Source organism: Carcharodon carcharias, chromosome 2, assembly GCF_017639515.1.
Source record: "Carcharodon carcharias isolate sCarCar2 chromosome 2, sCarCar2.pri, whole genome shotgun sequence".
NCBI lineage: Eukaryota > Metazoa > Chordata > Chondrichthyes > Lamniformes > Lamnidae > Carcharodon > Carcharodon carcharias.
Genome location: NC_054468.1, coordinates 207,954,163 through 207,967,164, shown reverse-complemented (window position 1 = coordinate 207,967,164; position 13,002 = coordinate 207,954,163). Strand labels below are relative to the sequence as shown.

Sequence of the window (13,002 nt, the reverse complement as noted above, 5' to 3'; positions counted from 1 at the left end):
TAAAGGGAATAAAAGGTGACAGAAATAGCTGCACAGATGTTAGGACTATTGCTTATTTGGAGGATTAACAGTAACAGAATGGATGGCTAAAAGGCCTGCTTCTGTGTTCTATCTTCTACATTATTTGCACTCCCCATGATGTATGCCCCCAGGTGCCAGTTTTCCTTCCTCTCATTTTGGCTTCTAAGCCTTTACTCCTCTCACGCAGTCTCCCCTCTTACCCCTCCCTCTTATCTCCAACCCACTCTCTCTAACACTCCCACACCCCCCACCATCTGCCCCCAAAGTTCCAATATATGCTCTGGCAAAGCTCCTTTAACTCCTTCATTTAGAAGCAGATTTGGGGTCTTTTATTGCCCAGTGCCTCCACCTCACAGTAAGATCTAAAAGTATCAGCGATGAGACTTACCTGGAAATGGAAGATTCCTGCATAATCAGAGTCAAAGTCTTGCCCACTGGGGACAACCCTGGACAGAACCTCATTATTCAGGGTCAGCGATGCAATGGCAGCCAAGAGCCAGCAGTCACCTGTAAAGAAAACCAAGAGGTAACCAGAGAGTCAATTTACTTTTATGTTCCCCAATCAATGCAATTACATCCAGCTGTCAGGTTTATTTATTTCAAAGTTCTGTACGTTTCAGATATGTGTATATGAAAAGTTGGAAGAAATTGGAGTGGTGTGACCAAAACATCTAGGCCAGGGGTGATGGAGGGGGTCCAGGAAAGAGAGAATAAAAATATATTATCGGATTGTCCCCCTTAATGGCTCAAAACAAGGAAGGAAACATTCTTTGCCTATATTTAGAGAGCTATCTATCCTGAACCAGTTGAACTGAAAGTTGTGGTATTCAACTTCCTCACATTAAGGAGAGTCATACAGACTTGAAATGTTGACTCTGTCTTTCTCACCACAGATGCTGTCAGACCTGCTGAGTTTTCCAGCATTTTTTGTTTCAGATTTCCAGCGTCCGTAGTATTTTGCCTTTATATTAACAATCAAGTTACTTGGTCGTGAGGGTTTCACTATTGTCTGTATAAATGGCATGTAATACATCCTCTGTGCACACAAAGACAGTTTGCCTTAAAAGAGACGTGTGTGCCAGCGTGGCAGTCCTTGATCAGCTTTTCTGCACCATGTCAGAGGAGTCTGGTGATCTTTCCTTCATTTGCTTATGTAAGCAAAGCAACTATTACATTTCAAAATAATTAATTCCAAGGCTTATTCCGCAATCTTGTGCTCTCAATGTGAGCCATTTGTTCTGGGAGCGGTTTGGAGGTCAGGCTAGAAAGCTGTAAATCGTCGCTTACTCATGCTCCCTTTGTGCAGGACTTCCCCAAGGAAGAATACAATTTACCCACCCCACCCAGTGTCAAATACTTTGGAAGATACCATATAACTGCATTCTTTCCATTTCCCAGGAATCAGTACAGACCAAGTAATTGCCAGGATATAGTAATGTGAATGTAAACAATTCTGATATGAGCACGTTTTCAGTGGGAAGGTAGCACAAGAGGACATCTGCCAGACTTGGGCATTCCAACTAATTTTATTACATATTCTTTGAAGGCTCACATACAGAGCAGGGTACGAAGGGACAAAGCGAAAAAGAAAATAAAGATGGAAAGTAGTGTTAAAACCAAGATCCTGGAGGTGAATGGTGTTTTAATAATCACCCCATACCAAATTCTCATTCAATTTTTCACAACGGGCAAGAGGGTCTCAAATGACAGTTGTTGCTGTATACACATATGTATTGGCTTTATTGGAGTAAATGTTCCAAATATGCTTTGTAGAGGACAAATGGATATCAAAATGGAAACATTAGGAGAGACGACCAGTAGTCTAGTTGAAAAAAAAGTATATTTTGAGGAGATAGAGGTGCTGGGGGTGGGAAATTACTGTAGTTTGAGGATAAACTTCAGACAGCAGGGGGTGGGGGTGGTGGGGTTGGTGGGGGGGGGGTGGTGGTGCTGGCAGGGGAAAAGAGGTGGCTGCTTTTATAAATGAAACTCAGTGTCACATTGAGCACAACAAAACAGTATCCAATATAAACGGCATGAAGTCAAAACATTGTTCAGAGAAAACCCTTGAACCAAAAGGCAGTGAACCACTTCACTTTCCTTTGAGCTGGAAATCCTTCAAGAAGGGAACAAAGTCAAAGATTGTCTATTGACAGAAATATATGAAGTCTCCCCTTATTTTGGAAACTCACCATTGCCCAAACCTACACTAACAAAAATCCTAAGTCAATACTGAGACATATTTTTGCACTGAAGGCTTATGTAGTTATACATTTTAATTAAAGTCTGAACCTTCAATGATTTCTATTTCAGGCATTTAAAATAAATAAATAAACTAACAGATAATCAGTACCTTCATCCTTTAAAGGTAGAAGAGAGAAAATAAAAACAACAATCCCAGAGAGGGTATTGAATGACAGGACCAGGAATTTAGGACAAAAATCTGGCTGTACGATCATAGACTCACTGTATCATATCAATTTGCAGTAGGAGGGGAGGCCATTTGGCCCATCGTGTCCACGCCAGATGACAAGTAGCTATCAAGCCTAATCTCACTTTCCAGCTCCCAACATCAAGGGGACGTATCTGGCAGAGTTCCAGGGCTAGAACACCATCTTTTAAAGTCATCAGCGGAACTCACTCACTTTGGGGGCAATTTAAGTGCCCCCAAACCTTTACTACAGAAAATTAATCTCGGAGAGACCCAATTAAATTCTTCAAGAGGCCTGCATGCTCCAATTGAAAAAAGAAGAGTAGAGAAGAGACATTTTTTCAGAGCCTCACAGGCTTCCCCTCTGCCATGAGAATGAAATTGTGGCATTCTGGCAGTCTAAATGGCAGCTCAGGGCAGGTACCATTGAAGTGCCCTTGCTGGCAGAATTTCCCCATCTGCACAAACAGCCCCAGCAAGCCAACCTGGGCTGCGCTCCTGCAGTTACCAGCTTAGGCAGATGGGGGTTCCACTCCACACTTGCATCAAAAGAGCAAGCTCTCTTGGAACTTCAGGGCCTAAAGGCCAGAAATTCTGCAGTCTTTTTTGGAGTAAATATGGGGCTTTTCTGACATCTAAGGTGGAATATGAGGCACAAGTCAGAGTTACATTTGTTCTAAAATGCAGATTAAATTGCAGGAGGAGTGATTGCTGACAGAAGGTGCGCCCCCCCTCCCCTCCAAAGTGATTCATGTATGCAAATACAGGTTAATGTGTCCCAGGATTTACACAAGAATTCCACCTGACCTAAAGCCTGTAGAAAAGGAATAAATTACACATATGGCTTGACAAGTCAGATAGAGGCAGAATTCACAGGCTTCAAATTTTGCTGAACTTTCTTTGTAACTTCAGTTCTCACGGGAGGTTAGAAAAATCTCAAATTTTCTGCCAAGAAAAGAAGCTAAGGTGGCAAATTGCCTTTCTGCAAATTCAGACAAGGACATCTTATTATATACAATATAAATTAATAACAGAAAATGATGTAAATATTTAGCAGGCTAGGCAGCAGATGTGGAGAGGGAAAGAATTAACAGATGGAATTTAGCGTGTACGACAGGGGTCCCACCCACCCGGTTGGAAAACCGGTGGAACCCCCGTATCACTTCCCTCTAGGAGGTCCAACACAATTACCATGGCAATCAGGCACTTGCCTGGACAGCAACAGGCCTCCCATGCAATCAAGTCCCCAGTAAGATGGGAAACCCACCCCTGAGAGCTGCCAGCCTCTCCAGACCTGGCAGTACCACCACCCAGGTAGCTGCCATCTGAAAAAAAAGGGGCAAAGGATACTCTGATTATTGAAGTCAATGTTGGGTCCAGTAGGCTATAAACTGCCTAATCAAAAGATGATGTTCTGCACCTTCAGATTATGTTGAGCTTCACTGGAACAACATAGGAGGCCAAGCACAGAGAGGTCAAGGTACGAGTGGGGTGGAGAATTAAATGACCAGTAAAATCTAATTCTTTGCACCCTTACCAATGGGGATCATTAAGTCCTGTCCAATATTTATCCCTTATGATGGAAGTGGAACTGGACCAGAAAGCGGAGGAACTGAGAGGGGAATGCAGGATAAATGTACACGAAAGGACGAAACTGGTAACAGTCCATGCAGCTCCCTCAGCAATGTGGCAGAAGAGGGCTGCTTAAGAAGATAATGGTTCAGTAAAGAGGTACTTCAGGAACTCAGAGGATGGTTGGAGGTTGAGGGCTGGGATGTCAGTGGCCTTGGCTACTAAGGTAGCATGAGATACCACGTAATTTCTGGCAGGGCCAATGTGTAGTAGAGACTTCAAGCCGAAGCATACATTGAAAATCGTTTCACTTTTTAAATGATCATTGACTTACATCCTCAACCCATCATTTTTCACCCTAATCTGGTTGGGCAATGTACCAACTATAACAGAGAGATAGGTGATCTTCTCAGGTCTGAATAATGGAGCTGGATTACACACTAAGGGAAGGCTCCCTGCGCCCTAGCATAAATGTCGAGGCAAGTCCGCCTCTGCCTAACTAGCTTGCCCCACTTCTATTTTCAGGCAATTAGAATGAGGCTTGACTTCCATCCATCTCCATGAGGAAGACCCGCCTAACAGAGCTGCCAGCCAATCAGGAACTGGCTGTTTTGCATACTGGCCACTGCTGGTGCTGCAAGCTGGCCAAGGAGGTGGCGCTCATCGATGGACCCGGACATTCAGGCATGTCTGGGATCTCGCTGGGGTCAGAATAACAGGCTCCAGTGAGGGCAGTGGGTTCATGTTCTGCAGGATGGGGGAGGGGAGGGGAGAGGGTGGACTTGGAGGGGCAAAACTGTAGGGAGAAACCTCAGTTTGGCACTGGGAGCCCAGCAAGTGTCAACCCCCCCACCCCCGACAACTTTAACTAACCAGCACTCTGCAGGGTTAAATCTGCTGGACTGCACATTGACAACAGGCCTCTCCTGCTGCCCATTAAATCAGAGGCCCTTAATTGGGCATTAATTGTCCACTTAAGGGCCTCAGTTGGGTTAGAGGCAGGCAACCCACCCAATGCTTCCCCCACCTCCTGCTGTAAAATCACGGTGGGGCCAGAGCAGTTGGCAGCAGCCGATGGCACAGTGCTCTAATTTACAGATCACCCACCTACTTTACCACCCACTGGTGGCCCGTAAAATTCAGCCCATGGTCACATTCAACCAACTGGTAGAATTAATGCAGGTGTGCAACTGAGGTCCAATGTTTATAGATCTGAGCTATATATAGATCTTACACATCCCTTTCTAAGTTCTTGGGTGCCATTGACCCTTTCCCTTTCAAATTTACCATCATCACTCTGCAACACCTAGCTTCATCTGATCCCCACAATCATACTATCCACCTCCACTGTATCTCTTCATTGATACTACCCCTATACAATTCCACTCCTATTTGTTGCAATTCACCTGGCAATTGATTTTTCCTCAACCTCCCACAGTCAATTTCAGAGTTAATAACAGGCCCATTCAAGACCACCTAAATAGCCAAGTAGTTATGGTACTGGGTTTGTAACCCCAAGATCAAGAGTTCAAATCTCACAATGGCAAACTATGAAACAATGTAACTTCATCTGAAACAGATGGAAACAGGTTTACTCAAAAGAGTATCAAGAGTTCAAATCTCACAATGGCAAACCATGAAAAACAATGTAGCTTGGGCTAAATAGCCAAGTGGTTATGGTACTGGGCTTGTAACCCCAAGATCAAGAGTTCAAATCTCACAATGGCAAACTATGAAACAATGTAACTTCATCTGAAACAGATGGAAACAGGTTTACTCAAAAGAGTATCAAGAGTTCAAATCTCACAATGGCAAACTATGAAACAATGTAACTTCATCTGAAGAGGAACAGAGGGAAATGTATTGGTACTCGAAAGAGTTACATCTTAGCCTATGGCCATACTAGTCTGAAAACGCCCGATCTCGTCTGATCGCGGAAGCTAAGCAGACTCAGGCCTGGTTAGTACTTGGATGGGAGACTGCCTGGGAATACCAGGTGCAGTAGGCTTGAGCTTGGCCTAAATAGCCAAGTGGTTATGGTACTGGGCTTGTAACCCCAAGATCAAGAGTTCAAATCTCACAATGGCAAACTATGAAACAATGTAATTTTGCTTGGCCTAAATAGCCAAGTGGTTATGGTACTGGGTTTGTAACCCCAAGATCAAGAGTTCAAACCTCACAATAGCAAACTATGAAACAATGTAACTTCATCTGAAACAGATGGAAACGGGTTTGTACTTGAAAGAGTTACAGCCATCATACACTTAGCTTGGCTTAAATAGCCAAGTGGTTATGGTACTGTGTTTGTAACCCCAAGATCAAGAGTTCAAATCTCACAATGGCAAACTATGAAACAATGTAACTTCATCTGAAACAGATGGAAACAGGTTTACTCAAAAAGAGTATCAAGAGTTCAAATCTCACAATGGCAAAACTATGGGGGGAGGCAATAGTATAGTGGTATTGTCGCTGGACTGATAATTCAGAGACTCAGGGTAATACTCTGGGGACACAGGTTCAAATCTCACTCCGGCAAATGATGGAATTTGAATTCAATAAAAATCTAGAATTGAAAGTCTAACAATAACTATGAAAAACCATTGTCAATTGTTGTAAAAACCCATCTGGTTTGCTAATACCCTTTTATAGCTTGGCCTAAATAGCCAAGTGGTTATGGTACTGGGTTTGTAACCCCAAATCAAGAGTTCAAATCTCACAATGGCAAACTATGAAACAATGTAACTTCATCTGAACAGATGGAAACAGGTTTGTACTCGAAAGAGTTACATCTTAAAAGCTTGGCCTAAATAGCCAAGTGGTTATGGTACTGGGTTTGTAACCCCAAGCTCAAGAGATCAAGAGTTCAAATCTCACAATGGCAAACTATGAAACAATGTAACTTCATCTGAAACAGATGGAAACGGGTTTGTACTCGAAAGAGTTACATCTTAACTTTGCTTGGCCTAAATAGCCAAGTGGTTATGGTACTGGGTTTGTAACCCTAAGATTAAGAGATCAAGAGTTCAAATCTCACAATGGCAAACTATGAAATAATGTAACTTCATCTGAAACAGATGGAAACAGGTTTACTCAAAAGAATATCAAGTGTTCAAATCTCACAATGGCAAACCATGAAAAACAATGTAGCTTGGGCTAAATAGCCAAGTGGTTATGGTACTGGGCTTGTAACCCCAAGATCAAGAGTTCAAATCTCACAATGGCAAACTATGAAACAATGTAACTTCATCTGAAACAGATGGAAACAGGTTTGTACTTGAAAGAGTTACATATCCTTAGCTATGTGCTACCTTACAGTAAAATCATTTTGAACATTGGACTGGATTTTACATGGCCCTGCTGCCGTGTTTTCGAAGGAGGGCATCTAAAATAGGGTGAGTGCCAACCCCACCTTACTGCCCACCCCTGAACTCGTCCCCATAATACAGGGAGGTGGGTGAGTCAGCAGCCCGCTTGCCATAAATAATCAATGGTCAATTGAGCTTGTTAACAAGCCAAGTGACCCCAATAATTCACTGCCCATGCTATAACAATGTTGGCATGGACAGTCGAGCAGGTGTGACCAGGCTGTTTTTAAAAAAAGGGTGGAAAGGGAGGGGGTACTATTTTTTGGGAGTGCCCCTTGCACATTGGAGGACATCCTCCTAAGATAGTACCCCTCTTTCTTCCTATCCACCTGCTTTACATAATACAGCAACCTCACACCCCCCACCCCCTCCCTACAGCCCAAACCCTCCCCATCCAAGACCCCAGGTTTACCTTGCTCCCAACTTTATTTCCACTCCCCCTCCCCCCCCAATAATATGCTGCCCATTGAGTCAGCTGTCACATGAATATTGATGACATCCAGCTCCAGCTCATTAATGCCTTCTCTAGACCACACAAGTATCTTTCAGACAAAAAGTCTGACACTAAAGTTATAAATAAGCCACATTTCCCACAATTATACATTTTGGCCAATTCCATCATTTTAGCTCCCAGAAAATGCACATATGCTTCTCCCTGACCTTTCAGCCAGGCTCAGCTGGACTGCAGGGAACCTCAATATTTTGTGTGACTCAGCTGCGTTTATACTCCCTACCTTGTCCATTACAATGAACGCTTACTTGTATCTATGTCATTATCTCTCTTCACCAGAACCCCTTATTCACACCTTTACATTGCATCCTAATCTTTACAAAATATTCCTCGCTCCCAGCCTTCACAGGCTCTAAACTGTGCAAACCTCAGCAGGAGATTCACACGGCAGCCTGATGTGTGGTAGTGGGTCTACATATAATGATGAACCTAGCACTAACACATAGAGAAGGCAACTGCTCTGTCCCCTAGAAGCAAAGTACCACTGGTGGCAAATGTAAAAGCTGCCATGATCGCACTTGCCATACTGCATTCTCAATAGCCATCTACGAGCAAAGCATGTGGCTGGCCTACGGGACCTTCCTCTACAATAGAGGTGGTCCTGCAGAAAAATGGAAAAGACCCTGTAGTAACTGTGAATGCATAAAATCACTGACAAATTCATTATCAGGGAAACTGATTTTGCATGATTATCCAGAAGCTGTCCTAGAATATAAACTGGTTACCGCCTTGCCAGACAGATCTCACTTTCATCTAAATTTATATATGAACTTTAAGACTATTTTGTCAACTAAATTTCACGGCAATTGTTCTCCCATTCCTTTGGTCCATCCTGTCCACAGTACGGTGCATCCCGAATAATCCTGAATCTCAGAAAAATGAGCTTCATTGGGTTTCTTGCTCAACAACATGAGTCCGGCCATCATATCTTCTATTGAATGGGAATTGAAATGACAGAACCAAAGGATATTGCTTGGGCGAACCTTGGATTAGCTCTTAATAATAGATGCATCAAATGAAGTAATGTGCCTTTATAAAGAGGCTATTCACATTTTCTTTTGTCTGTACCTGGTCAAACCTGCTTTGTCATTTGCCTACTTCATGATTTATATTCTATAGACCTGCCCAGATCAAATTACTTAAATCTATTTTTGTGTTTAGATAAAGCGAGGCAGTGAGTCAGGTCAGGTTTCTAAAGAAAAACTACGAATGCTAAAAATCTGAAATAAAAGCAGAAAATGCTGGAAATGCACAGCAGGACAAGTACATGAAAGAGGAAAGCAGGTTAGCATTTTGGCCATAAACTCTTCACCAGAACTCAACCTTTTTTTCTTTTTTCATATCAGATTCATTCACTGGTTTCTTGTTCTTATTCCATGTTGGTAAACGGAACTGCTTTTTGGCTTTCCATGGTCCTCGGCAAAGCGTAAAAATCGAGGTCCCTGCGAACACCTTTAGTATGAGGATCTTCATAAAAAAGACTGGAGTGAACAGACTTTGACTTGATTCCTCTGGACTCCGCCACTGGCCCCGGTCCATTGCAATTTCTTTCGCTCCAGGCTAGGCGGTGTCCTGCACGTGAAGGTTCTCATTAAACATACTTCACCAGGTCTTCTTTGGTGGGCCCATCTTCTTTTTCCATCTGCTGCTGTCCATTCTACTGCCAGTCTGGCTGGGTGTATGCCCAGGAGGCAAAATACATGTCCTGCCAGTCTCAGTTATGTCTCTATCACGATATCCCACAGGTGTTTCTGACCAGTTCTCTGTAGGACTTTTTCATTGGTGATGTTGTCTCTACATGTGAAGCCCAGGGTCCTATGTAGGCAACACTGGTGAAAGACATCCAACTTACGTGACATTTTTGCTGCCTTTAAAATGGCTGCTGTAAATCAATTTTCTGCAGTATCAATAAAAGCAAATAAACTGCAGACACTGGAAATCTTAAAAACCAAAGCAGAAATTCTGTAAATACTTAACAGATCAGGCGGCATCCGGATACAGATTAGATGACTTAGGGGAAAATTTTAACCATACAGAAGGCGGGCTCTTTAAAAATCGGCCACATGACTTACCCGCAAACATCCCGAACTGATTCCATTGGCTTCTATATTAACCTGCTCTTCTGAGCAAGCAGCTAGGACACCCACTTGAAACCTATGGGTTTCTTCTTTATCAATGCAGATTGGGGTCTGATGGCATACAATTTTAAAAGTTGCACAAGTGAGGAAGCTACAGTGGCTCTCTCACCAAGTGTAGATTGCAGGAAAATACACCAGGAATAGAAGAGGGCTAAACAGATAATGTTTTGCATGCTTTCCATGTGGACTCAGTAGTAGGTGGTGCCCACTGGGCTTCTCAATGAAAGTCAAGCTTCCTTTTGACGAACCACAGAACTTTCCAAAGCCCCCTCCCGATCGTCCAGCGGAAAGTCTGGGCAGCCAGCTGCCCACTGGCATGTGGGGACGCCCAGGAGTTAAAATTGTCCGGATCTCACTCTGCCAAAGTCAGTACAGTTTGGCACTCACTTCACCTGGCCCCGTGGCAGTCAACAAAAATTAAATATTAATTTAGTTTAGCCAGGAAGAGCAGGAAGTCAGGAAAAGATAAATGGGTGGAATCTAAAACAAGCACCCAATTTATTATTGTTGGCTTTGAACTACTTCCCAGGCTGAATCTCAATGCCTTGACCTCTTAAGAGTCTTTATGGTTCTTTTATTCTTTGAATATTTCCTGCTGGTTATCTGTAGGTTTACTTAGTAAAATCCAGTTTTCTGCACTCAGTTTATTTCTAATCTCTTCAAAAAAACAAATAGACACCTTAGATAAATTTAGCACCTTGCTTTGTGGCTTTCCCTTCTCCAACTCAAACCTAATATCAAATTCAAACATATATTGGTCACTACTCCCAAGATGTTCCGTTACTGTCAGACTAATAACTAATTGTGGTTTGTTAAACATCATCAATTCTAGTATGGTCTGTTACCTATTCTGTTCTAAAATACCAAATGGTCTGTTTCTATATTGTAATTTCTTGTTTTACAAAATGCATTTAAAAATCTGTCACATTTACAACTTGAGCTGTTCTACTTCTCCCAGTTTGATATAATTAAAACCTCCCATTATAAATCACCTTTTCTTATGCTACACCCTTCCATATTGTCTGTATTTATACTAACAACTCATTACGTCATTACTCTCTGGAGCTGCAAGGACAACTTCCACCAAGTCTTGCATTTCCTGCTGCCCCTTAAATTTTGTTTCTTGATCAGCCTTACTGATATCTCAACTTTCTACTGCTGAAATGGTGTCTATTTTAACATTGCTACTCCCCCTTCAATTTCTCAACCCTAAATTAAGTCCTTCCCCACTCCCCTATTTATCTTATTGACAAGTATACAGGTGCCTCTCCCACTTAGACCATCTCTTTGGTATAGCCTTCCCTGGCCACAAATGTGTTGAGTCCTCTAGGAACCCAAAACCTCCTTTCTGTGCTTCTAGCTGTATGTTACTTCATGATGTCCAGTATTTTGCTTTCTAGGTGCCAGCGTACCACCTGGGACTACGGATTATGTCTGCAAATATCTCCCAGCCCTCAAATATAGTGTCCCTCACAATCACCACATGCCTATTATACCTACTTATAATGTTTTCTCCATGAGTAATCATTTACTCCTTAGCGTCTTAAAGTCCTCATAGTCACATCTGTGTCACTGATTTTGACCATATCACTGGTATCTAAACAAACATAATTATTAAGACAAATCCAGCTCTGCAGACGATCCTTGTTCTACCCTCATTTGTTGCTTCCTACCCACAGTCTACCGAAGGTCAGTCAGTCTCCTTTACTACCCTACTGAGTGATGTGACCACCTTCTGGAACATCTGTTCCAAAAAACATTCAACCCAAATTATGTAAAATGCATTCAGTTGACTCTCAAACTGTGCACTCTGTTGGTGGAATTTAATGTCCTCCCCCATGGCAAGTGTGGTGGTAGGGGAGTATTTAATCAGGAGGGAGATTGATGGCTGGGGACCCCGCCATCTTCCCACCTCAACCCCAATTAAGTCCATGGAGAGCTTCCTGCCCTGCTGCCAACTGAGGTCCTCAAGTGGACAATTAATGCCCACTTAAGGCTTCATCCCACCCCTGCTGGTATTAGCCCAGCAGTGGGCAGGGTGGGGGGCTGGCCATGCAGGAAGCACAACAAGCAACCCAGTGTGGTGGTGGGTGGGTGGGTGGCGGGGATTTCCCTCATTCAAAAGGCACTCAGTGCCTGATTGAGGGGCCTGGTATAGGGAAGTGGGGAGGAGGCTACTGAGAGCCACCTCCCTGCCCTTGCTGCTGACTCCCACCACCACTCATGAATCTCACCCCAAAACCCCCGCCTGCCATCATTTACCTGTTGCCTGGGATGCAGTGACAATACTAGGCCTGGGGTGGGTGTTGCACCAGCAGCCACTGCCTCCTCGGTGACACTGCTGTTCATTAGAGCTGCCAGCCTCTGACTGACCAGAGTTTTTGGCAGGCGGGACATTTTGAGCAGTGTCCTAAGAGGTTGAGAGGTTTAGGGAGGGAATTTCAGAGCGAAGGGCCTTGGCAGTTGGAAGCATGGCCAATGTTGGAGTGGTTCAAATTAGGAATGTGCAACAGGCTAGAAAGAGGAGTGCAGATATCATGGAGGGTTGTAGGGCTGTAGGTGGTGTGAGGCTATGGTGGAATGAGAAAACAAGGATGAGAATTTTAAAATTCAGATACTGCTCAACTGGGAGCTAACATAGGTCAGCAACACAGGGTGAGGGGTGAACCAGACTTGATGCAAGTTAGAAAATAGATAACAGAGTTTTAGATGATCACAAGTTTGTGGAGAGTGAACGATGGAAGACCAGCCAGAAGTGCATTGGAATGTCACCAAGGATAATATGCCAGTTGAAGTACATACACATCGCTTCAGACTTTGGTCCTGCTATACCAAATTATGTATTCAGTTTGATGGAAATTCTTTTCAAGTTACTTGAAAATTATTGCAATCTTAATTCATTAGAACAAGTGCAGGTGTGTGAAGAGCTTCCCACTTACAGTCTTGTTACCAATAACAATCTCA

The 13,002-nt window shown here is 43.2% G+C and overlaps 1 protein-coding gene and 1 non-coding gene across 2 annotated transcripts in view; one reads left to right on the top strand and one right to left on the bottom strand.

Annotated features, from left to right (window-relative positions):
* LOC121272175 (calpain-2 catalytic subunit-like) overlaps positions 1-13,002 on the bottom strand; it is an 81,294-nt gene that overhangs the window by 51,437 nt on the left and 16,855 nt on the right. Inside the window, exon 3 of the mRNA XM_041178681.1 lies at positions 410-528. Coding sequence (XP_041034615.1) covers positions 410-528 — 119 coding nt within the window. The remainder of the gene's footprint in view (positions 1-409; positions 529-13,002) is intronic.
* Positions 5,914-6,032, top strand: LOC121275454. The gene has a single exon (XR_005942431.1). It is a non-coding gene; the product is annotated as a 5S ribosomal RNA (ribosomal RNA).